We start from the raw sequence: 26,784 nt of genomic DNA on the forward strand, positions 1-26,784 counted from the left end.
GAATGTGCGCGCTATGCGTGATGACGCAACGGGCGTTGATTGGGAGCGCGAACTGGAGCCCGTGCGAGCGTGGCGCCCCGCCTTTTGTCCACATTGATCTCTTCGTTGTTTCTAAGGTAGGCAGTTAGGGCTTTTCGCTTTGTCCCTTGCTTTCCGGCCGGGGCTGGTCTCAACGTGCTTCGCTCACTTAGTCTTGCGCGCCGCTCTAGCCTCCCCGCGAGGCAGCGTCAGCACGAAGTGTGCAGACCGGCGGGGTAGAGACCGATTCTGGTCCCCGTCCCTTCCTCCGTGGGAGGCGGCACCTGGCCTTGAGGCCAGCCTGCAGTGAGACCCTATCTCTCCGCGTGGCTGGCGGAGGAGTTGGGGGAAATTTGGGGGCGGGATGAGCACAGTGGGTCCGCTGGAGTATCTAGTACCCTGGAGCAGGAATTCCGTAGGTCCAGATGGTGCTGGAGGCCAGACGGGACCTTCAGGTTGGGCTGCCCCAGCACCCCAGTCAGTCGGAGGGCCGCTACCAGCCCTGAAGAGGCCCTGAGGGATAGCGGAGGTGAGGCTGCCGCTGGAATGATGCCCACCGCCGTATACTAGTGCATCTCAGTTACTGAGAGCTCTGGAGGCAGCAAGATCCAGCATCCGCATTTCTCACCAGTAATCTTGAGACTTTAGGGCGGATCTCATGGGAGCCTAGGAGTCGATATTTTTTAGGGTTAAATTTGCTTCTTACTGATCATAACTTTCTTTCACCTGGTGAGCAGTAAACAAAATGTCAGGTTGGGAGTCTTATTACAAAAACGAGGGCGATGAAGAAGAAGAACAAGAAGAGGGACTTGAAGCAGGTGGTAAGTGACTTCAACGTGTGCGTGGTTCTGTGTATAAGACTTTCCCTGTCTCTGCTGTCTAATGGCTTACCCTGCTCTCCCCAGAGAATCTCAAACGCTTTTCTCCCTTTGAACTTTGCAGAGCTACCCAAGGCTCTTTTACTCAAGTCCTACTCCAGTCCTTGAGACATTTGTAGCCTTAAGCTTTTACTGGGTTCTGGTAGGTAGACATCTGTTGAGTTCGAGTCAATGACCCTGAACATTGGTACCTTTTGTCACCTTAGGTGGCTCAGGGAAGACCTTTCCTCACCCAGGAGAGTTGTTTTACTCGTTGTAGGACCTCAGTATAAAAATGTCTTCACCCTACAATAACTGCAGCAACCAAAGCGAAAATGTGAGCAACACAGCTACAAGATTCATTCTCTCACCATGGTCTCAGGCATGGTAGTAACACAAAGGATAAAGGAAGAGAAGTAAGGGGTGCAGGTAGTCTACATACTGGTGAATTTAAGTCCTGGGTAAAAAAATTTTAAAGTGTTTTTACTAAAAGCGAGAAACACAGGAAACATATAACATAAAAGAGAAAATTTGCTGTAATCTATATATTCTACTGCTCGAACACTACTACTGCCAGCTTTTTGGCATTTTGCATATTTCCTTCATTGAAGGAAATTTCCTTCATCTTTTATTCTGCTATTTCTTAACTATGTATGTCTGCTTTTCTTTGTGTCTGATTTTTTATAATCATAGTGAATATATGTTTTTTTCATTTTCATTTGCACCAGTCTTCTTCCAAAAACAATTTTATTTATTTATTTATTTATTTATTTATTTTTTAAAGATTTTATTTATTTGTCAGAGAGAGAGGAGAGTGAGCGAGCACAGGCAGACAGAATGGCAGGCAGAGGCAGAGGGAGAAGCAAGCTCCCCGCCAAGCAAGGAGCCCGATGTGGGACTCGATCCCAGGACACTGGGATCATGACCTGAGCCGAAGGCAGCTGCTTAACCAACTGAGCCACCCAGGCGTCCCCCAAAAACAATTTTAAACATAATTTTGTGTCTGCCTTTTCCCCTTAATATATTATAGATATATTTTCCCATGTAACTACATATATGTCGTCTTTATAACTCATTTTAAAGGTACTGTAATTTTTTCCAGTCTGCTTCCCATTGGACATTTTAGTTACTTTCAATTTCTTTTTTTTTTTTTTTTTAAGATTTTGTTTATTTATTTGGCAGAGAGAGAGAGACACACAGCAAGAGAAGGAACAAAGCAGGGGGAGTGGGAGAGGGAGAAGTAGGTTTCCTGCTGAGCAGAGAGCCCGATGTGGGGCTCGATCCCAGGACCCTGGTATCCTGACCTGAGCTGAAGGCAGATGCTTAATGACCTAGCCACCCAGGTGTCCTATTTTCAATTTCTTACTTTAATGAACAACATTGTGGAAAATTTTGTATAAGGGGTTTCCCATATCTTATGTTCTTTAGATTGCTAAGAGGTAGAATTCACTGGATCATGATAGAATTTTTCTACAAACCATAAGAGACTCTTAATCTCAGGAAACAAACTGAGGGTGCTGTAAGAGAAGGGGTGGGAGGGATGGGATAGCTGGGTGATGGACATTGGAGAGGGTATGTGCTATGGTGAGTGCTGTGAATTGTGTAAGACTGATGAATCACCGCCATGTACCCCTGAAACAAATAATACATTATATGTTAATAAAAATAAATTAATTAAAATTTAAAAAAATTTTGTTTAGGGCTCTTGACCCATAATCGCCAAATTGTTTTATAGATGGGCAGTTACGTTTATTGTATTAAAAGCAGCAGTGCGAATAAAAGGGAGACAACCAGACATTTTATGTGTTTCTTTTTTTTAAAGATTTTATTTATTTATTTGAGAGAGAACACAAGAGAGAGATTGAGCAAGTGATTGAGCAGGCGAGGACAAGCATGGGGGAAGGGCAGAGGGAGAAGCAGGCTCCCCGTTGAGCAGGGATCCTGACTGGGGCTCCATCCCAGGACCCTGAGATCGTGACCTGAGCCAAAGGCAGACATTTAACTGACTGAGCTACCCAGGAGTCCCCATTTTATGTGTTTTTATAAAAAACTCAGCATCGTCTATGATGCCAGAAAGGAAAAAAGAACACCTGAATCTGATGATGAACCCTCTCTAGGTCCTCAGTAGGAAAGACAGAGGTTTATGTCAGTTTATAACGAAAGAGTACAGTCAGCAAAATCCAGAAGGTGGAAAACTGTATGCAACACAACATTCTGGTTCTTTGGCAAATAAGTTATGACACAAAAACGGAGGGGTATCTATAGTTTAAGAGGTTTCAAAAACTTATTTTTTCTAAGTAGGCTCCATGCCCAGTGTGGAGCCCAACTGGGGGCTTGAACTCATGACCCTGAGATCAAGACCTGAGCTGAGATCAAGAGTCAGATGCTTAACTGACTGAGCCCCCCCAGGTGCCCCCCGAAACTTTTTTTTTTTTTAAAGTCAAAACTAGTGTTTAGGAATGTTCACTAGGATGATAAAACTATAAAGGAAATAAGGAAATGATTATTGAAAGTCAGGTTAGTGGTTACTCTTTGGAGGAGGGTGGGCATTGTAATGGGCTTTTTTCTGTTTGTTTTACATGAATAATAAACATGATAAATATGACCACAAGTGCAAACATTTTCTTCTATTTTTCCCCCCATAGGAGAATATACATACTCAGGAAGAGATAGTTTGATTTTTTTGGTTGATGGTTCTAGGGCCATGTTTGAATCTGAGGGTGAAGATGAAATGACTCCTTTTGACATGAGCATCCAGGTAAGACTACCTTCTATTTAATTTAAAAAAAGGAAAGGAGAGGAAGAAAAAAGTATTAACACCACTCTAAAAATTATGGACTCTTTGAAAAATTTGTGAATGATTGGTGTTTTTTAGCCTCTCCCAGAATGGTTGCATGTACTCTGAGCTAAAAAAAAAAAAAGGCAGCAGCGCTGGAGAATAGACCCATTTTATTTTGTGTTTGAACTTCAGACTCTAGGAATACATTGCTCCCACTTCTTGTGTTAGCCCTGGCGGTACAGAAGGGCTCCTCCTCCTGTAAAGATGTGCGTGTGAAGGAAGAAAGGATATTCCAACAGTTAATGGTGTTAAATGAGTCCTCTTTTCATTGGTATTTGGAAGTTGAGTATTACCCATGGCTGAAAAAAGACTGCAAAAAGACAACCCCATTTAAAAATGGGCATAGAGGTGCCTCCTTAGCGCAGTAGGCAGCGCGTCAGTCTCATAAAAATGGGCATAGGATATGCAACAACATTTCTCTAGAGATCTATACAGATGGTTAAGAAGCCCTCAAAAAGATGCACATCTTTAGTCATTAGAGAAAAGCAAATTAAAAGCAAAGCAAAACCATAGTGAGATATCCCACCCACTAGCATGGCTATATTTTAGAGGGGGAAAAAAAGGATACAAAGAAACGTTGGCAAGGATGCAGAGAAATTGGAAACCTACGTTGCTGGTGGGAATGTGAGATGGGTCGACTGCTGTGGAAAACAGGATGGCAGTTCCTCAGAGAATTAAACATAGAATTCCCACATGACCCAGCAATCCCTCTCCTAGCTAATTACCCAATAGAGTAAAAACGGGTTCAGGTCCTGATTCTGTCACTTACAAACTATATGAGGTCAGAAGAGTTGCTGAACCTTTTGGTATCTATCTCCTCATCTGCGTAATGGAGAAAATAATAGTACCTGTCTCATCAAGGAGTAAATATTTGGTTTTATTCTGTTTTGTTTTAAGATTTTACTTCTTTATTTGAGAGGGAGAGAGAGCACAACCCAGGAGAGCAGGCAGCAGAGGGAGAAGCAGGCTCCTCACAGAGCAAGGAGCTCAATGCAGGGCTCGATCCCAGGACCTCAGGATCATGACCTGAGCCGAAGGCAGATGCCCAACCAACTGAGCTACCCAGGCGCCCCTTGTTCTGTTTTTTTAAATAATTTATTTATTTAAGAGAGAGAGTGTTAGGGCGCCTGGGTGGCTCAGTGGGTTAAGCGGCTGCCTTCGGCTCGGGTCATGATCTCGGGGTCCTGGGATCGAGTCCCGCGTCGGGCTCTCTGCTCAGCAGGGAGCCTGCTTCCTCCTCTCTCTCTGCCTGCCTCTCCGCCTACTTGTGATCTCTGTCAAATAAATAAATAAAATCTTTTTTTTTTTTTTAAAGATTTTATTTATTTGACAGAGAGAGATCACAAATAGACGGAGAGGCAGGCAGAGAGAGAGGGAAGCAGGCTCCCTGCTGAGCAGAGAGCCCGATTCGGGGCTCGATCCCAGAATCCCGGGATCATGACCCGAGCCGAAGGCAGCGGCTTAACCCACTGAGCCACCCAGGCGCCCAAGAAATAAAATCTTTAAAAAAAAAAAGAGAGAGAGAGAGTGTTAGCAGGGGGGAGGGGCTGAGAGGGGTAGAGAATCTCAAGCAGACTCCCTGCTGAGTGAGGAGCCCAATGTGGGGTTTGATCTCACGACTTGAGCCAAAACCAAGAGTCTGACACTCAGCCAAAGGCATCGCACAGGAGCCTCAATATTTTTTTTCTTAAATTGAGGTATAGTTTACATAACATAAAATTAACCATTTTAAGGTACACATTTCGAAGGTTTTAGTCATTCATTGTGTAACCACCACCTCTGTGTTACTCCTGAATGTTTTGAATGGATAAACAAAATGTTTATACATGCTGTGGAGTACTACTCAGCCCTAAAAAGGAGTGACGTATTGAGACCACAAGGTGAATGAACCTTGAAAACATTATGTTAAGTGAAGGAAGCCAGACAAAAGGTCACACATTTTGGGATTACATTTATATGAAATAAGAAATGCATAATCCATGGAGAATGTAGGTCGGTGGTTAACCAGGAATGGCGATAGAGGCAGAGGCGCCGGGGGAGCAATTACTTAATGGTAAGAGTGGTGCTTGCTTTTGGGGTGATGAAATTATTTTGGAACTAGACAGTGGTGGTGGTTATCCAGTGTTGTGAATGTACTAAATACTACTGAATTAACTAATTTTAAAATAGTTAATTTGGGGACATCGGCTGGCTCAGTCAGTAGGGCATGAGACCCTTGATCTTGGAGTTGTGAGTTCAAGTCTCACACTGGGTATGGAGCCTATTGAAAAATAAAATAAAAATGGTTAATTTTGTTATGTGAAGTCCACCTCCAGAAGATTATCATTTCTTTATAGAGAAGAATTATAAATTCTAAAGACTTAGCCGCATATATTATGTTTTATATTTTTAGAGTTTGGAGCCAAACAGAAGCTTCTGATGTTCTAATTTGTATACAGACAGTTCTTGTAGTTGGCAAATCAGAATATCTTGTATCTAGAAAAAGAATTAATGAGAATAGTCCTTAACTTTAAAGCAGTGGTTTTCAGAGTCATCTGTAGGCCTTGTTAGCATGGATGCAGAGCCTTACCCCAGAATCAGAATTTCTGGTTCTGTAGATCTAGAGCTGGGACCAAGAATGTGCATTTCCAGCAAGTTCCCAGGTGATGCTGATGTTGCTAGTTTGGAGATCACTCTTTGAGGAGGACTGCTTTCACCTTTTTGGGATTGTGGCCTTCTTTAAGGATGTGGCAAAAGCTATGTACCCCATCTCCAAAAAAGATACACTCATACTTCTGCATGTAATTTCAAAGGGTTCTTAGAACGCTTGATGCCTAAAGGATCCAAAAGAAAATGTATTGCTATGTAGCAAATAAGTGAGACATTCACAGATGAATATAATGTATTTGATAAGCAATGAAAAAATATTTTTTCAAAAAAAAATTTTTTTTTTAATTCTTAGAACCTAAAAGAAGCCCTCACCAAAGTTTTGTAAATGTTTATAGACTGCTCAAAGTAAATAAAGTTGAGGGGATGGAAAGTACAGCAGAAGGAACATAGTCAGTGGTATGATAATAGCTTTATAGGGTGACAGGTGGGAGCTACACTTGTGACAAGCAAAGCATAATGTACAGATTTGTCACATCACTATATCGTACACCTGACACAGGTAACGTGTTACAATATACTTCAATTAAAAAAAAAAAGAGTAGGTTAAAATACTTGTAGAAATAATTACTAGACAGGATTTTCCTAGAATACTGATGTCTTTAATTGTGTAATTAAGCAAATTTTATTCTAAAAGATGCTGTTAGGGAAAAAAAGATGCTGTTAGCAGTTAAGGACTTCCTGTTGGGCTACATCTGCTTATTGTTAGCTTAAACCTTTTGCATAGGTGATTATTTTACATAGGTAACTTCTGTTTCTTGGTCTCAGGCTGCTTGAGGGAAGATCAGAGAGCCTGTCCAAACTCAGTCAATTAAGTAAATGACATCAGTGGGACTCACATCCAGGTTTTCTGATTCCAATACTGGGTTGTTTTCCCTTCTTACAGCAGAATTTCCTCCCTGACTAATAAGTGATTCCAGTTCTTTGATTTCTTACGGTAGGAACTACTCATACTTAACACACTTTGCCTTTTGTTATAGCATAATATATATGCCCATCCTTCTCACTGATTCATGACTTTCCTGAAGGTAGGAGTCAGGCCTTAATCTAATGCCATGGACAGATTCAGCAAATATATTAAGCATCTACTATGCCCCAGGCACTTACGGAGTTTAAATTTTATGGTAAGTTAAATATTAATTGAATTTTTATTTTGATTTTGTCAGTGTATCCAGAGTGTGTATACCAATAAGATCATAAGCAGTGATCAAGATCTCTTGGCAGTGGTGTTCTATGGTACTGAGAAGGATAAAAATTCAGTGAATTTCAAAAATATTTACGTCTTGCAGGAGTTGGATAATCCAGGTCAGTAGAGGCGTAAGATCAGCTTTTCCCTTAAACTGGAAGGTCACTGCCCTGAACAGAGAAGGATGTGGAGAAGGAAGTAGATGACATGTTGACTAAGAGTATGCTTTCCTGCAGAGGGGGGTTCTTCCTGGGATGTGCACTTTGTGGGTTAAACACTTCTGGGGTGAGAACGGGACCTCTGCTCTTCTGTTTACCATATAAATGGGGCATTAACTCCGTTTTGATTTTTCTGCCTGTTTGACTCCCTGTCTCTGATTAGGTGCGAAACGAGTGCTCGAGCTTGACCAGTTTAAAGGGGAGCAGGGAAAAAAGCATTTCCAAGACCTAATTGGCCATGGATCTGACTACTCACTGAGTGAGGTGCTCTGGGTCTGTGCCAACCTCTTTAGCGATGTCCAGGTCAAGATGAGCCATAAGAGGATCATGTTGTTCACCAATGAAGATGACCCCCATAGCCATGACAGTGCCAAAGCCAGCCGGGCCAGGACCAAAGCTGGAGATCTCCGTGACACAGGTTGGCATTTTCTCTGTTCTTTTCTGTTTTTTTAATTTTTATTTTTATTTTTTAAAGATTTTATTTATTTATTTGACAGAGAGAGAGATCACAAGTAGGCAGAGAGGCAGACAGAGAAAGAGGGGGAAGCAGGCTCTCCACTGAGCAGAGAACCCGATATGGGGCTTGATCCCAGGACCCTGAGATCATGACCTGAGCTGAAGGCAGAGGCTTTAACCCACTGAGCCACCCAAGCACCCCTATTTTTATTTTTATTTAATTTAATTTATTTTTTTTTTTAAGATTTTATTTATTTATTTGACAGACAGAGATCACAAGCAGGCAGAGAAGCAGGCAGAGAGAGAGGAGGAAGCAGGCTCCCTGCCCAGCAGAGAGCCCAATGCGGGGCTCGATCCCAGGACCCCGGGATCACGACCTGAGCCGAAGGCAGAGGCTTTAACCCACTGAGCCACCCAGGCGCCCCACCTATTTTTATTTTTTAAAGCTTTTATTTTTTTGACAGAGAAAGAGGGAGAGAGTGTGCACAATGGGGGGGAACAGCAGACAGGGGAGAAGCAGGCTCTCTGCTGAGCAGGGAGCCCCATGCAGGGCTCTATCCCAGGACCCCAGGATCATGACCTGAGCCGAAGGCAGACAGTCAACTGACTGAGCCACGCAAGCACCCCATCCCTGTTCTTTTATTTTTATTTATTAAATTTTTAAAAAAATTTTTATTTATTTGACAGAGATCACGAGTAGGCAGAGAGGCAGGCAGAGAGAGCGGGGGAAACAGGCTCCCCACTGAGCAGAGAGCCCAGTGAGGGACTTGATCCCAGGACCCTGAGATCATAACCTGAGCCGAAGGCAGAGGCTTTAACCCACTGAGCCACCCAGGCGCCCAGCCCCATCCCTGTCCCTTTTTTTTTTTTTTTTAAGATTTTATTTATTTATTTGACAGAGAGAGATCACAGGTAGGCAGAGAAAGAGAGAGGAGGAAACAGGCTCCCTGCCGAGCAGAGAGCCCGATATGGGGCTCGATCCCAGGACCCTGGGATCATGACCTGAGCTGAAGGCAGAGGCTTAACCCACTGAGCCACCCAGGCACCCCCTTCCCTGTTCTTTTAAATCGACACTTAATCTTATTGCTTCTTTGTAGTTGATGTCAAACATTTCTTTTTTCTCCACTGACTATGAAATGAAAGAATAAAATGAAGCTGGGGGAGACACCTATGTAACATTCCTACTGAAAATGATGAAGCCATTTGCGCGTGCGCTCTCTCTCTCTCTTTTTTTTTTTTAAGATTTATTTGTTTTAAAGATTTTATTTATTTGTCAGAGAGAGAGGGAGAGCGAGCAAGCACAGGCAGACAGAATGGCAGGCAGAGGCAGAGGGAGAAGCAGGCTCCCCGCCAAGCAAGGAGCCCGATGTGGGACTCGATCCCAGGACGCTGGGATCATGACCCGAGCCGAAGGCAGCTGCTTAAACAACTGAGCCACCCAGGCGTCCCAAAGATTTATTTGTTTTAGAGAGACAGAGTGTGTGTGTGTGATTGGCGGGTGCTGGGAGGGCAGAGGGAACGAATCCCAAACAGACCGCCCTGTGTGTGGAGCCGGACTCCAGGCTCCAGGCTTGAGCTCACGACCCTGAGATCATGACCTGAGCTGAAATCAAGAGTCAGATGCTCACCCCACAGAGCCACCCAGGCGCCCGGCCATGTGCTTTCTAAAGAGCTCTACTAGAGCGAGCTTTTCTTGACTTTTCATGCTACCATGCATGGTGATGGTTTGAATAAGTAAGTGCTCAGGGCACCTGGCTGGCTCCATTGGTAAAGCATGTGACTTTTGATCTCAAGGTTGGGAGTTCGAGCCCCACGTTGGGTGTGGAGCCTATTTAAAAATAAAATAAAAATATTGAGTAAGTTGCCCTTATAGCAGCTGATTCCTTTAGCGTGTCTATAAGTCCTAAAAATGTTAATAACCCATCTAGTTCTTTGCGTATTTGGGCTTAACTGAAAAAACAATCCTCGCTTGTTAAAAGTTGTTTTCCTTGCCCCAGGTATCTTCCTGGACTTGATGCACCTGAAGAAACGTGGGGGCTTTGACATATCCTTGTTTTACCGAGATATCATCAGCACAGCTGAGGATGAGGACCTAGGGGTTCACTTTGAGGAATCCAGCAAACTGGAGGACCTGCTAAGGAAGGTCCGCGCCAAGGAGACCAAGAAGCGTGTGCTGTGTAGGTGCGCTCTGAACCTGGGCCAGCCGCCCGCAAGGGCCCTGCCCCGTCGGGAACACCCAGCTGCTTTGACAAAGCTTCCTTGGCTCCTTACCTCTGGGCGGTGCCTCCCGGTGTGCCTCACTGAAAACTTGCTTTATCTCAGCCTAGCATGTTTGCATATGTGCTTCTCCTCCTCTGGCAAGAGCGGGTAGGCTAGTTCTCCAGAAGAGCACACCTCTCCACTTCCTTGGGGTAAACAGTTGTGGCCTACTGCTGTCCTCACCTGCAGTCGCTAGTATGTCGTCTGCTCGCTTCTCTGTAAATTGGGGATAACAGTAATACCTGATCTAGAGCAAAAACTCAGGAAGTGCTAGTTATTGTCACTGGTGTTGCATTATTCTGGTTTCTTACAAACTTGAGATCAACAGGAACCAGCTTGTTAAATTACCTTCTCTTTTTAAAAAATTTTATTTATTTTTTTAAAAAAGATTTTAGGGGCGCCTGGGTGGCTCAGTGGGTTGAAGCCTCTGCCTTCGGCTCGGGTCACGATCCCAGGGTCCTGGGATCGAGCCCCACATCGGGCTCTCTGCTCAGCAGGGAGCCTGCTTCCCTCTCTCTCTCTCTGCCTGCCTCTCTGCCTACTTGTGATCTGTCTGTCAAATAAATAAATAAATAAATCTAAAAAAAAAAATATTTTATTTGTTTATTTGACAGAGAGATCAGGAGTAGGCAGAGAGGCAGGCAGAGGGAGGGAGAATCAGGCTCCCTGCTGAGCAGAGAGCCCAATATGGGGCTTGATCCCAGGACCCTAAGATCATGACCTGAGCCGAAGGCAGAGGCATAACCCACTGAGCCAGGTTCCCCTAAGTTACCTTCTCTTAGAGAACTTTGCCCTGAGAGTCCCAAGGGCTCCCCCATGTTGCTTTCGAAAGGTTCACATCAGGCTTTTGTTTTAGACTAGGTTCCTCAACATAGGGGAACATGACCATAGGTAGTTTTTTTTTTTTTTTAAGATTTTATTTATTTATTTGACAAGACAGAGATCACAAGTAGGCAGAGAAGCAGGCAGAGAGAGAGGAGGAAGCAGGCTCCCTGCTGAGCAGAGAGCCCGATGCGGGGCTCGATCCCAGAATCCTGGGATCATGACCTGAGCCGAAGGCAGAGGCTTTAACCCACTGAGCCACCCAGGTGCCCCACCATAGGTAGTTTTTGAGGAGTTTTCAGGAGGTTACTGACAGTTCTGCTAGAAAACTCATGAAACGATTTTAGGGCAACCACATAGCAGCCCACTGCGAACAGTTATAGTTTGGCTGTTGGTTCTCTCCTTTGCCCCTTGGGAATGATTTCTTTTTCTTCACACAAACACACTGGCATCTCTTCTCCCTTCCTGAAATAATGGAGTATTGTCACTGCAGTTTGGAAATCTAGCACATGTTTCGGTGGGGATGGCAGAGAGGATAAAATAGCGGTTAAATGTAGGTCCTGGGAGCGCCTGGGTGGCTCAGTGGGTTAAAGCCTCTGCCTTCGGCTTAGGGCATGATCTCAGAGTCCTGGGACCGAGCCCCACATCAGGCTCTCTGCTCAGCGGGGAGCCTGCTTCTCCCGCCCCCCACCTGCCTCTCTGCCTACTTGTGATCTCTCTCTCTCTCTCTGTCAAATAAGTAAATAAAAATATAAAAAAAAAATGTAGGTCCTAGAGCCAGGTTGGCTTGGATTGTAGTCCCGGCCCTTCTGCTAGGCAACCTGGGGCAAGTCACATGACTTCTCTGGACTTCTGTAGAATGGGGGCAAACATGGTCCCTCCTCATAGGACGGCTATATTGACTAACCCAGATAGATAATCCAGGCAGAGTGCGTGGCATAGTAATTATTTACAAATGTTAGTATTTTCTTTTTTTTTCTTTAAAGATTTTATTTATTTGTCAGAGAGAGAGAGTACACACAAGCAGGCAAAGAGGCAGGCAGAGAGAGAGGAAGGGAAGCAGGCTCCCTGCCGAGCAAGGAGCCCGATGCGGGACTTGATCCCAGGACCCTGGGATCGTTACCTGAGCCGAACGAAGGCAGTGGCTTAACCAACTGAGCCACCCAGGCATCCCCAAATGTTAGTATTATTCTTTGGAAGAATGGTTACAGGATACTTGATAGGAGTAATAAACTGGAACTGTTTGAGAACTAATAATGCCTTAGGCCTAGAAAATGATTAATGTTCTCACTATAATCAAATAATGGAATTATGTTATTGCAAGGTTATTGTGTGCCAGCACTGTCTTAAGTTCTTTGTTAACATACTAACTTTTATCTTTATTTTTGAAAAGATTTTATTTATTTGAGAGAGAGAGAGGAGAGAGAGAGAGTACTGGCGGGGGAACAGCAGGCAGAGGGAGAAGGAGAAGCAGATTGCCCGCTGATCAAGGAGCCCACACAGGGCTCGATTCCAGGACCCTGGGATCAGGGCCTGAGCCGAAGGCAGATGCTAAACTGACTGAGCCACCCTGGCGCCCTTATTTTTTAAAGACAGAAAGAGAACATGTGTGAGCCTGGTGGGGGAGGGGCAGAAGAACAGGAAGAGAATCTTTTTTTGTTTGTTTTTTTGTTTGTTTTAGAGAGAGTGTGTGGTGGGGTTGTGGGGTGGGCAGAGGAAAAGGGAGAGAAGCAGATTCCCCGCTGAGTGTGGAACCCAGTGTACCTGACATAGGCACCTGATCTCACATCCCCTGACCCTGAGACTGTGACCTGAGCTGAAATCAAGAGTTGGACACTTAACTGACTGAGCCACCCAGGCACCCTAAAACAATCATTATTTTTATTACGGTACACTCTTTATCATTATTTTAAGTAATTTAACAATGTATTCTGAAACTAATTTTTGTGATAATAGACCCTGAGATACTATTATAGCAAACGCTACTGTATTTTTTTTTTAAAGGTTTTATTTATTTATTTGACAGAGAGATCACAAGTAGGCAGAGAGGCAGGCAGAGAAGGGGAAGCAGGCTTTCCACTGAGCAGAGAGCCCGATGCGGGGCTCGATCCCAGGACCCTGAGATCATGACTGGAGCCGAAGACAGAGGCATAACGCACTGAGCCACCCAGGTGCTCCGCAAACTCTACTGTATTATTTAAACGTGTTATGGGGCGCCTGGGTGGCTCAGTGGGTTAAAGCCTCTGCCTTCTGCTCGGGTCGTGATCTCAGTGTCCTGGGATCGAGTCCCGCGTCGGGCTCTCTGCTCAGTGGGGAGCCTGCTTCCCTTCCTCTCTCTCTGCCTGCCTCTCTGCCTACTTGTGATCTCTGTCAAATAAATAAATAAATAAATCTTTAAAAAAAAAATAAACGTGTTATATCTATATTTGAGGAATTTGGACTGTTGGGGAGAATGAAACAAGGCTTGGGTACCACAAAAGAATTTTAGCTAGGAAACCATAATCTTTCAGTCCATGGTTTTTTGTTTTTCTCTCCTCCAGGTTGAAGTTTAAGCTCAGCAAAGATATAGCACTCACTGTCGGCATGTATAATATGGTCCAAAAGGCTGTCAAACCTCCTCCAGTGAGGCTTTATCGGGAAACCAATGAACCAGTGAAATCCAAGACCCGGACATTTAATGTAAATACCGGCAGTTTGCTTCTGCCTAGTGACACCAAGAGGTCTCAGGTAGGCCTGCCTTCTTATTGTATTTTGTCCCATTGAAGAGTTAACAGGGAGGGAGACAGTGATTAGCCTAACCAGTTAAATATTTTTCTATGTACGTCTTTGTAGCTAGGCTGTTAGAACACAAAACCATTCCTGTTTGGATCTCTGGCATCTAGACCGTTTGTTTTAAAGATTTTGTTTATTTATTTGAGAGACAGTGAGAGAGTGATACAGAGCAGGAGCAGGGGGAGGGGCAGAGGGAGAGAGAGAAGCAGACTCCCTGCTGAGCAGGGAGCCCAACATGGGGCTCCATCCCAGGACCCTGAGATCATGACTTGAGCCAAAGGCAGAGGCTTAACTGATTGAGCCACCCAGGCACCCCAGTAAATAAAATCTAAAAAAAAAAAAAAAATTTTTTTTAAGTAATCTCTGCAGGTGACGTCGGGCTTGAAATCACAACCCCAAGATTAAGAGTTGCATGCTTTTCCAGCTGAACCAGCCAAGCACCCCAGTGTCTAGATCATTGATACTTGACAGAGAGTTAGAACCAGCGTTTGAAAAAAAATGGCAGTGGAAACTTTGGCCCTTGACCCCTCTGCATTCAGCTCTAACAGTCGAATTCCTTGCTTGGGTACAGGAGTAGAAAAGGCTTTATCGTTAACTAGGGAGATGAGCTGGGGAAGCTGTTAGCTGTGAAGTGAACTTTTTTGGGGGGGGGAGTTTTTTTCCCCCAAACCAAATTTTTTCCTGTGCTTTGAAATGATATACACGTGCCTTTCTTAATCTGAAGGACGGACTAAGAATGCAGAACATTATCTTTCTTCGTTCTCTTACCTTTGTTCAATCTGTGGAAGGATTGGATGTCTAAAGTTAAAATCAAATGACTCATCCTTTTTTTTTTTTTTTTTAAAGATTTTGTTTATTTATTTGACAGACAGGCAGGCAAAGAGAGAAGGGGAAGCAGGCTCGCCGCTGAGCAGAGAGCCGGATGCAGAGCTTGATCCCAGGACCCTGGGATCATGACCTGAGCCCAAGGCAGAGGCTTCAACCCACTGAGCCACCCAGGCGCCCCATGACTCATCCTTTTTAACTATGCAAAATGTGGGAGAGAATCTGAGATTTTTTGCCTAAGTTCAGGACCTAGAAGGATCACCTAAGTGACTAAAATTAATTATTATTTTGATTCAACTCATGAGATATTTTTTGGAGCACAAATCTCAAGCCGGAGTGTTTTGCCCTACTTTTGGAAGGAGAAGACTAGAAATTTCCTCTTCCATTTTGGAAGTAACTGTTACTCATGTTGGTTTATTCATAGGCAGTCGCTCTTCTGGTCATGGAGTTTCTTTCTTTTTTTCTTTTTTTTTTTTTTTCAAAGATTTTATTTATTTATTTGACAGACAGAGACACAGTGAGAGAGGGAACACAAGCAGGGGGAGTGGGAGAGGGAGAAGTAGGCTTCCTACCAAGCAGGGAGCCTGATGGGGGGCTCAATCCCAGGCCCCTGGGATCCTGACCTGAGCTGATGGCAGACGCTTAACGACTGAGTCACCTAGGTGCCCCATGGAGTTTCTTTCTTGATCCAGTGTGCCTTCAAAAAAACTTGAGGGGTCTGTTTTGTTCATTAAACTCAAATTTGGAAAAAAAAGGGGGGGGCACCTGGGTGGCTCAGTGGGTTAAAGCCTCTGCCTTTGGCTCAGGGCATGATCTCAGGGTCCTGGGATCGAGTCCCACATTGGGCTCTCTGCTCAGCAGGGAGCCTGCTTCCACCTCTCTCTCTCTGCCTGCCTCTCTGCCTACTTGTGATCTCTGCCTGAAATAAATAAAATCTTAAAAAAAAAAACAAAAAACACATTTGACTCTGTCGCTAAGTTCTGTTACCAGTCGTATATCTAGGACCATAATCCAAAATTAAAGTTTGGAAGTAATAATGTGCGTGTTTGCTCAGACCTACCCCAATACCTGACATAGGTCTTCTCGATCAGTAGGTGTGGTTTGAGCTGCTTTTGTGGGTCGGGGTCGATGCTGAGGGTTCGGTATATGTTAACTAAGGGAAGAGATAAATGCCCGAAGAGAATGGCCTTCAGCACCAGAGAGATGGTGGCTTAAAGCCCAATTCAGTTATATAACCTGGAGCAAGTTATCAACCATCGAGACTCAGTTCATTCATTTGTAAAGCAGTTTTTAACATCTACCGCCTCGGCTGGATAAATTGCGTGACGAGTGTAAGGTGCCTGGCAGGCCCTCAGTAACTGTTCATTCCCTGCGGTAGCAGGAAGATGTCCTTGGTGAGCCATCTTCCTGTTCCTTAGAAGAAAGTTGATTTTAACTTGCTAGTGTTGTGTGGCAGTCACTTTGCATCTCCACGTAGCCTGTGTATGTGGCCCTCGTGTTCCCCTTCCTGTAGAGCTATGGGAGTCGTCAGATTGTACTAGAGAAAGAGGAAACAGAAGAGCTGAAACGCTTTGACGAACCAGGTTTGATTCTCATCGGTTTCAAGCCCTTGATGATGCTGAAGAAACACCATCACCTGAGGCCCTCCCTGTTCGTGTACCCCGAGGAGTCCCTGGTGAATGGTATGTGGTGTGGACCGAGGGTAAATGCATGAGTCACAGAAGGCAGTCCTGCTTGGAGCCTGGATAGGACATATTAAGGGGGCATTCTAAAAGTGTTTCGAGCTTAGATAAGTTGTGGAAATTTGGGACTAAACAAAGTTAAAGATGTTTCTTTAGGACCTATAATACACTAATATGCTTTGTGAATATCCAGGGGGTGATATGGAATTAGAAATTTAAAAACTTACTTCCTATGGAAGTCTTCCTTTGAGGCATCAGATGGAGAGTTAAAAAAAAAAACAAAAACCCAGTTTCTCCCCCAGTGTTGGCAATTAAAGATGCTGTGAACTAGGTCATTGTGTTTGTGCTGTCCAGACCTAAATTCCTCTGTGTTATAGCTAACCGGCCCCTGTATTTGACCTGGCTGGCTTTTATTAGTAACTGGGGCTTATAGCATTAGTCTAAAGATAGTGAAAGTGAAATGATGTTAATAATTCACACTCCGAAATGGGTGTTTGAGGCATTTAATCTCTCATTTCTTTCCTTTCTCTTCCTTTCTGTGCCTCTGCTGCCCCCACTTTCCTTTCAGCTCTGGGGTCATCACACTTTACCTAATGAAGTATCATAAGCCCTTTTAAGAAAATGGAAGAGAAATTGTAGGCTTGTAACCTGGGCTAGAGGGAATAGAGGAGGAGATACCTTTGGGATGCAGACTCCTGGGATGTTTGTTTTCCAGGGAGCTCAACCCTGTTCAATGCTCTCCTCACCAAGTGTCTGGAGAAGGAGGTCATGGCAGTGTGCCGATACACCGCCCGTCAGAACATCCCTCCTTATTTTGTGGCCTTGTTGCCACAGGAAGAGGAGCTGGATGAGCAGAAAATTCAGGTGACTCCCCCAGGTATGTGGAAGAGATCTTTTCAGTGCTTCTGAACCTTGCTCAGACCAGAGTCTCAACCAAAGTCTCCAGGAATGGGGTCTGGAAAAGGTGTAATTTTAGGGTTTCACAGGTGAATTTGATGCAGAGCCAGGTAAAACTGCCAAATATGGTTGTGCAGTGCACGGCATGTGCAACTATGCAAGGCAGCTCTGCAGCCACCATTAAAGAATTGGCTGCATAGGGACTGTTTGCAGGTTACTGACAAAGTTTATGGCGCAACTGCTGCACCTTTACTAAAAGCCATTGTTAGACACCTTTGCAATGTTTGGTGTTTGGTTTACCCTCTGCATATACTAAGGCAGTGAGGTATAGCAGAAAGACCATGGGTTTTGAAGTCAGACTTGACTTATCCTTATGTGTGGGAAAGTTTACTTTCTCTTATTTCAGGCCCATCTCTGCCACTTGTTACCTGGCCGATTTGGGCAAATCATTTAACCTCTCGACTTACATTCTGTATCTGCAAAGATGGGAATTCTGGAACGTCTTACTTTTCAGGTTGTTTCCCATGTGAAACAAGTTAATGACTGTGAAAGTGCCTAAGACGATAGGGCATGCTAATAAAACTAAACTGTAAAGTGATTCTTCGAAAATGTTATATTTGGGTTCTTTTTTTTTTTTTTTAAGATTTTATTTATTTATTTGACAGAGATCACAAGCAGGCAGAGAGGCAGGCAGAGAGGCAGGCAGAGAGAGAGGAGGAAGCAGGCTCCCCGCTGAGCAGAGAGCCCGATGCGGGGCTCGATCCCAGGACCCTGGGATCATGCCCTGAGCCGAAGGCAGAGGCTTTGACCCACTGAGTCACCCAGGCGCCCGAAAATGTTCTATTTGTAACCCTGGTCATCAGGGTGCTGAGGAAGAGCTCTGTAGGTCGGTCAGTAGACGGCTGTCTCTCAGCTCCAGATTCCCCCATTACGCTCGGTGCTGCTGAGGCTGATGCTCTCCAGACCCAGTTTCCTTCTCCACCGCTGACTGTCAGACTGTGTCAGTAGTGGGTACTCGTGAGAGCCTCAGGCAGCGGAGAGCAAAGGGACTTGTTCCTTCCTTTTGCTCAGCGCTGTTGGCCTTGCCAGCAAGGGCCCTTCCCCTGGCAGCAGCCGCTGGTTCCAGTCCAGATTTTCGAGTCTCTCAGAACCTGTTACAGGAATAGCCTGATAACCTTTCCTCTTTCCCTCTAGCGTGGGTTGGGGGTGTGGGAACCGAGGGGAGAGGCTGAAGTGCAGAGGAGGGGCTCAGAAAGGGAGGGGGCGCTGCCCAGCTGGCTCTGGGTGTGTCAAGAAAGCCGGAGGCTGGAACCGACCGCCGGGCAGGTGAAGGGCCCTGGCGAGGAGCCATGGCGGGGGGCGAGGGCGGCAGGGACGGGAGGGCACGGGAAGGGGTACTCCTCCCTCCCTGTCCACTCTGCAGGCTCCAGAGGGAATCGGTCGGGCAAATGCTCACAGAGGTCAGTTGGTAAAGGAGACGCAGGGGTGGCAGGGTCCCTGCCCCAGGGTCACAGGTTGTAGAAGGGCGAACTTGGAGTTGAGAGACAAATGACAGCTCTGTAACTGGAACCTTCCGTAAAGGCAAATCTCAGAGAACTTTTCCCCCTTCCTCAGGCTTCCAGCTCGTCTTCTTGCCCTACGCGGACGATAAGCGGAAGGTGCCCTTTACTGAGAAAGTCATGGCAAACCCAGAGCAGATAGATAAGATGAAAGCTATTGTTCAGAAGCTCCGTTTCAACTACAGGTGAGCGGTGGGTCCGTCTCAGGCTTTCTTCTGGAACTGTCTCCTGAGGTGACAGGATTCTTTTACTCCCAGGCTGCTGCTGAGTATGGGGAGGAAGAGCGTTCAGGTCCTTTCTCTCCCCGTGTCCCACCTCCTCTCCTTCGTCTTGTTTTCATACTTTCACGGCCCTGCCTCCTCCCTGTCTCTCTCTGTCCTCTGCTTCTCGGGACAGACGGGAGGTGGTGGTTGCCCTTATTTTATTTTATTTTTTTAAAGATTTTATTTATTTATTTGACAGAGAGAGAGAGATCACAAGTAGGCAGAGAGGCAGGCAGAGAGAGAGGGGGAAGCAGACACCCTGCTGAGCAGAGAGCCCGATGCGGGGCTTGATCCCAGGACTCTGGAATCATGCCCTGAGCCAAAGGCAGAGGCTTAACCCACTGAGCCATCCAGGCGCCCCGGTGTTTGCCTTTAAATTAGCTTTTGGATTCCCAACAAACTGAAAATTGGAGAGAGAAAAGTTGGTTCAAGAGACAAGATTCCCCGCTGTTTGATTTGGGCTGTTTGCCTCAGCCAGCCCCAGGCCTGAGCCGCCTCAGTCGGGTTTATTGAATAATTTTTAAATTATTTTCAGTGTTTTAATGTATTTGTGCTATTATGACTATTCCACTAGAAGTGACAGCTTCGAGAACCCGGTGCTGCAGCAGCACTTCAGGAACCTGGAGGCGCTGGCTTTGGATCTCATGGAGCCCGAGCAGGTGGTGGATCTGACACGTAAGAAGGGTCGCGGCGGAGCCCTGTGGTTCTTTCCGTGGGAACTTCCCGTAGTGCTCTCGCTCCAGACCAGAAAGGTGGCTGCACTTCCTAGCACCCTCTCCAGACCTAGCTTCCTTGTTCCAGCCATGTCTGAGAGATGTTCTAGAGCAGCGTAAGCCGCTGCAGAGCTGATTCGGCTGGTTCCGTCATGAGAGGAAAGTACCAGGCTTCTGAGACCTGCCTTTGAACGAGGCCACCTCATGACTCCGTTTTGGTAAAAGTAAAAAAAAAAAAAAAAAAATCCGTAACATTTATTGAGCGCGCACTGTGTGCCGGGCACTGTTGTCCTGTGTGTCGTTGACTCATTTAATTCTTGTTACTAACTGTGAGGTAGGTGCTGCTGTCGACCTTGGTTTCTGGAGAAGGAAGTGATGGGCCGAGGCCCCAAGTGGTGGGCAGTGGATCCAGGTTTAGAGTCCAGGGAGTCTGGCCCGGAGTCCTTGCTCGGCCCCACGGTGCCCGAGAGGATCCCCCTCGTTACCCTGCACGGCGGAGATGGGCCTGGCCTCCTCAGTTGAGCCCTAAGCTCGCTGCCCATCCCTTTCTTGATTGTGATTCTCTTACCTATTTCCCGAGAGCGCGTGCGCAGTTTAGGGATGTAAGTACATGCCCAGCGGGAAACAGACGGGATTTAATGAAGGCTTTTGACAGATGTTGAAAAGATCTGAACAATTCGTGTGGCCTGCTTGGCTCCCCACTTACTAATCTGTCTTACGCTAGACCAAGCATAAGTGCCCCCCATGCGGGGGTGGGACTGTGAGCTGGATCTGGCAGGAGGGCAAGGCTGGGGTGACGTGGCCTGTCTTCTTGGTGGCCTTGAGGTGACTCAGGAAGTAAGCGGCCTGCTCTCCAGCAACGGGGTGAAGGACGCGGGCTTTGGAAACAGCTGATACAGATTTGAATCCCAGGTCTGCCACGTACCAGCTCGAGTAGGCTTGGGATCTCATTCAGCTCCCTGAAACTCAGTTTCTTTATAGGGAAGATGGGGACAGTGTGATGTTCCTGTAAGGGATTAAGTACATCTCGGTCCTGAGGCGCAGGAAGTGCTCAGGACACAGCAGTCCCCCATTCCTCCGCAGCATTTTTTTTTTTTTTTTAAGATTTTATTTTATTTGACAGAGAGAGATCACAAGCAGGCAGAGAGGCAGGCAGAGAGACAGGAGGAAGCAGGCTCCCCGCTGAGCAGAGAGCCCGATGCGGGACTCGATCCCAGGACTCTGAGATCATGACCTGAGCCGAAGGCAGCGGCTTAACCCACTGAGCCACCCAGGCGCCCCTTTTTTTTTTTTTTTTTTTTTTTTAAGATTTTATACTCCGCAGCATTTTTAAAACCCTTTCAGCTGCGCTGATGTTTTCTCTGACTCCTCAGCTGTTGGTTATCTGGTCTGCTCCGACAGCCTCCAGCGTCCCCTCACTTCCATGACTCCCAAGCCTGTGTCCCCAGCCCTGTCCTTTTTGCTCGGCTCTGGCCCGGACCACAGCCGCCCTGCCCAGCGGCCATCATGCCCTGGGACTCGGCTCTCCTACCGCTCAGACATCCCACAGCTTTGACTCTGTGCCCTTTTATGTTCTTTATTCACTTCTAATCTGGAGCGTCTCTGCTTCCCTCTGGCGCAGTGATAGTGGTTTTCTCTTCATAAATCACTTGCTGAAGACTTATGATTGTTTTGTTGCTTTCTCCATTTGGCTTTTGGATGCCACACTGTCTTGGTTTTTCTCCTGGGCCCACAGTGACCCAGGACTCCATTGCTGGGCCTGCTTCCATTTTTCCTCCTCCAGACATGGGAGCACTCTAGATGACCTTGGGTCCCATCTTTCTCTGTCACTTCATGTCTCCCGAGGTGGCCTCCACAGGCTACCCCAGTGGTTCTGAGGGTGCTCCTTGGACCAGCAGCACTGGCATTGCCTGGAAACTTGTCAGAATTCCACTATTGAGCCCTTTCCCAAGACCCAGCAATCTGTGTTTTTTTTTGTTTTTTTTTTTAATTTATTTATTTGAGAGACAGAGAGAGAGCATGAGAGGGGAAGTCAGAGGGAGAAGCAGACTCCCCATGGAGCTGGGAGCCCGATGTGGGACTCGATCCCAGGACTCCGGGATCATGACCTGAGCCGAAGGCAGCCGCTTAACCAACTGAGCCACCCAGGCGCCCCAACAATCTGTGTTTTACAACAAGCCTTCCAGGTGATCTGAGACATTCCCCCACCTCTAGCATGCTCGTTCTCAACGTTGGCCATACAGTAGGATTGTCTGGGGAACTTAAAAAAAGTCTGGCTGGTTGGGCCTCACCCGAGGCAGAGAGGCAGACAGAGAGAGGGGGAAGCAGGCTCCCCACCGAGCAGAGAGCCCGATGCAGGGCTCGATCCCAGGACCCTGGGATCCATGACCTGAGCCGAAGGCAGAGGCCCAACCCACTGAGCCACCCAGGCACCCAGAGATTTTTTTTTTTTTTTTTTAATTTGGCAGAGCGCACAAGTAGGCAGAAAGGCAGGCAGAGAGAGAAAGGGGGAAGCAGCATCAGTGTTTTTTTTTGTTTTTTTTTTAAGATTTTATTTATTTGTTTGAGAGAGAGACAGTGAGAGAGAGCATGAGCGAGGAGAAGGTCAGAGGGAGAAGCAGACTCCCCATGGAGCTGGGAGCCTGATGTGGGACTCGATCCCAGGACCCCGGGATCATGACCTGAGCCGAAGGCAGTCGTCCAACCAACTGAGCCACCCAGGTGTCCCAGCATCAGTGTTTTTTAAAAGTCCTAGCTGGGGCACCTGGGCAGCTCAATGGGTTAAGCATCTGTTTTCGGCTCAGGTCATGATCCCAGGGTCCTGGGATTGAGCTCCACATCAGGCTCTCTGCTCAGTGGGAAACCTGCTTCTCCCTTTCCCTCTGCTGCTCCTCCTGCTTGTGCTCTTTCTGTCTCTCTCAGATCCTTAAAAAGAAGTTCTGGGTGGTTCCCAGGCTGAGAACCAGAGTTCTCACAGATGCTTGTGTAGTCCGGGACACGGGGCTTCTGACTTGGCTGGTTTGACTGTGACGTTGTGCCAGGAGTTCCCCTCAGTACTTAGCAAACGTGGCCACGTGAGGAGATGATGAGACTCGATCTCATGTCTGCCCTTGATGTGACACGCTTACGTCATAAGCCCCACAAACCATCTCTAATGGTAAGGTAACACCAATACTGTCTTTCCCCCAGAGCTGTCTTGTTCCTTTGTAGCGTTCTTGGGGAAGGCCCCTGCCCTCCCAGCCAGCCACACCTCCGCCTGGCTGCCCCCACACCTCACGTTCTGTCTGTCCGTCCATCAGTTCTGCAGCTTCTAAGGTTTATGGGCCCTGCTCCCCCCCCTTCTGTCTCACCCTCATTTGGTTCATACTCCACACACAGCTCCAGGGGAATCTTTCTAAAATGCTAATGGAATCCTGTTGCCACCCTGCCCATATTCCTTCAGAGTTTCCGCACTGTTCTCAGGATAATGTCAAAGCCCGGGGCAGGCATTCAAGGCTTCCATGACCTCGCCATGACTGTCTTTCCAGCCTCCTCGCTGGTCCTCCCCTCCTGACCTTCTGCCTTCAAGCTATATGTCATCTGCCCTTTCTTGCCCCTATGCCTTCTGCTTGGAATAGTATCTGCCTGAGGAGGAACACTCCGCTTTCCGGACTCGCCTGCGAAAGTCGTTCCTGACCCCTCCCGTGTTCCAGTGTTTCTCGTTCGGTCCCTTCATGGCATTGCCACCTACTGCATTTCTGTTTTCACCACCTCCTTACCCTGACCAGACTGTAAGCCCACTGCAGGTGCGGACTCTTGTTTGAAACCCCACAATCCAGCTCCGTTTGTGACTCTTATCACTCCCAGCTCTATGGCCTTGGACAAGTCCTTCAACCTCTTGGCTTTCCTCTGTAAAACGGGGAGACACATGTATCTACCTACCCTCTAGAGGATTAAATTGAAAAACAAGTTTAAAGCATGTAGAAGGGTGCCTGGCTGTAGTAAGTGCTCATTAAATGCGGTTGTTACAAGGTGCTTGGTCAATATTAGAGAGGCTTCATGAACGTAGTCATGGCCAGATCAGGTGGCTCCTCATGGACCTGACTCCCCCTGACCCCAGCAGTCAGGTACTTTCTCCTCCGGTCCCCATAGGCTTGGAACTGTACAGAAAGCCAGGGCTTGTGACTAACCTGGCCACTCTTCCTGTGTTTGGATTTTCTAGTGCCTAAAATTGAAGCAATAGACAAAAGACTGGGCTTCCTGGTGAGTGAGTTTAAGGAGCTTGTCTACCCACCAGATTACAATCCTGAAGGAAAAGTTTCCAAGAGGAGGCAAGGTGAGGAGCTGGGTTATTTTTTTTTAAGTTGGCTTTATGGTCCTATCACAGAGGGTCATGTTCCTTCAGAAATTTCTGTACAGGCCTACGCATTTCACACAAACATACGTATTTCTATTGACATTGTTTTCTAGTTTGTTACGTAGCTACATACGGTGGGCACGTCACTGGATAGATGTTCACAGTTTATTTAGCTGAAGGGCAATGCCATTCAGCTTTTTTGACGGATATGCTGCAGTGAACATGAACCCTTGTTGCGTTCCGGTGTGAGCGGACCCACCACTTAAACCAGGATAAACTCCTAGCGGTGGTATTGCTGGGTCAAGGTGTCGCCATTTAAAATTCTGATGGAATTACCAGTTGGCCTCTGAAAAAGTGATACAGTTTATGCCCTGTTCAAGAAAGGGTGTGTGTATTTCCCTACATTTCTCACCAGAACTGGACCTGATACACTATTTCTTTTTTTCACAAAGAATACTAGAGGGAAAACTATATCCTGTGTTCATTTGTAATTCTCCAGTTAGGAATGAAATCTAGTTTTGTTTTGTTTTTTCAATTTTAATTAAAAAACGTTTTTTTTTAAATTTTAAATAAACTCCATGCCCAGTGTGGAGCTCAGTGTGGGGCTTGAACTCATGACCCTGAGATCAAGACCTGCGCTGAGATCAAGAGTCGGACACTTAACTGACTGAGCCACCCAGACATCCCAGATGAGATGTGGTTTTCTTGGACTTTTTTTTTTCTGTGAACTTCCAGGGATTGGCTCTAACCATTTTTTCTATTGGACTATCCTTTTTCTTACCACTAGACCCAAAATACTCTTCACCGTGACTCTCACCTTTTTTAGAGACAGCATGTTGTGAGTTCCTCAGCATGTGACAATAGTTCTGGCTTAGGCTATAATTTGGGGGGGCTGTTTTTGGTCTAGTAAAGCCAAGTGTGGGCCTTGCTTGCCTAGCAGCCCTACAAGGAAGTGGAGCGGCGAGAGCCTAGGTTGGTGGCCATGAAACGTTCTCTGTTTTGCATCCGAAGTGACTCGTATAGTGCCCTGTGTGAACTGCTGTCCTCGCTCTTCACACCTATGCACACCTTTGTGATTTTTTTTTTTTAAAGATTTTATTTATCTGTCAGAGAGAGGGAGAGAGAGCAAGCACAGGCGGACAGAATGGCAGGCAGAGGCAGAGGGAGAAGCAGGTTCCCTGACAAGCAAGGAGCCCGATGTGGGACTCGATCCCAGGACGCTGGGATCATGACCTGAGCCGAAGGCAGCTGCTTAACCAACTGAGCCACCCAGGTGTCCCACACCTTTGTGATTTACTTGTTGATCCACTGCCGTGCGCACTTTGAGATCACCTAGCATGATGTCTAAGTATTTTACACAGACATAAAAAAAAGCACATGGTAAGTGCTTTTTGAATGAAGGAAGGAATGAATGACTTACTCAGAGTGAGCACCAATTTTGGGTAAATTGTGGCACTTAAACTACTTTGAACTCCCTTCTTGGTGTGGGACTTTATGCTTTAAAGAAGCTGCTTTATCAGAACACCCTTCAGGGGCGACTCAGTGGTGCATTTGGTTAACCGTCCAAATCTTGGTTTCAGCTCAGGTCCTGATGTTGGGGTTATGGGATCGAGCCCCATGTTGGGCTCAGTGTGGAGTCTGCTTAGGACTCTCTCCCTTTCACTCTGCCCTTCCCTCCTGCATTCTCTCTCCCTCTTAGATAAGTAAATCTTAAAAAAAAAAAAAACCCAGAAAACCAAAAACCACCCTTCCGTGGTGTTCTAGGTGGACATCACAGCCTTATGGAAAATGGCTAACTGCAGCCCAGATCATAGGAGGGTCCCTGTGCAGTGTAGCTGGGATGCCGCTGGTGGCATTAACAGTCACTCCCTCCTGACCTTTTCCCCCAGATGATGAAGGTTCTGGAAGCAAAAGGCCCAAGATGGAGTTATCTGAAGAGGATCTGAAGGCCCACGTGAACAAGGGCACGCTGGGTAAGCTCACTGTGCCCGTGCTGAAGGAAGCCTGCAGGGTGTATGGGTTGAGGGGCGGATTAAAGAAGCAGGAGCTGCTGGACGCACTTACTAAGCGCTTCCAGAACTGACCAGCCAGCCAGCCCCTCCTCCTGCACTCTAGCCAGGCTGCCTGGTTTTGTTCTCATCGAGTTGAAACCTGTTTCTCCTGAGCCAGGAAGAGTCTGCCTGTTATAAGCCAAGGACTTTACATTTATGAGACGTTCCGTTGCCATGGAAACAGCATAGCCTTCTCACTTTGCTGTGCTTTATTGTCTGAATAAAGAGCCTTAACTTTATACTATATACTGTTCTTCAGTGTGATGCAGACGCATGTGTCTGCCTCAAATCCAAAGATCACTTGCCTTTGGCTTGTTAGCTTAATTTTCTCTCCCATTAGGAACATATCATCATCATAATGGAAGCAGATATCAGTGAAGGCAGG

General features: G+C 46.4%; 1 protein-coding gene across 1 annotated transcript; it reads left to right on the forward strand.

The window, feature by feature from the left end:
* Positions 1-26,645, forward strand: XRCC6 (X-ray repair cross complementing 6). Its single transcript, XM_047741994.1, has 13 exons — positions 1-116; positions 756-839; positions 3,521-3,633; positions 7,527-7,665; positions 7,928-8,182; positions 10,218-10,401; positions 13,842-14,028; positions 16,412-16,580; positions 17,296-17,457; positions 19,092-19,221; positions 19,874-19,974; positions 24,214-24,327; positions 26,238-26,645. The coding sequence occupies exons 2-13, from the start codon at positions 764-766 to the stop codon at positions 26,429-26,431; spliced, it is 1,824 nt and encodes a 607-aa protein (XP_047597950.1). The 5' UTR covers positions 1-116; positions 756-763; the 3' UTR covers positions 26,432-26,645.
* Positions 26,646-26,784: the final 139 nt, after the last annotated feature.

The sequence above is a fragment of the Lutra lutra genome, chromosome 8 (assembly GCF_902655055.1).
Source record: "Lutra lutra chromosome 8, mLutLut1.2, whole genome shotgun sequence".
Taxonomy (NCBI): domain Eukaryota; kingdom Metazoa; phylum Chordata; class Mammalia; order Carnivora; family Mustelidae; genus Lutra; species Lutra lutra.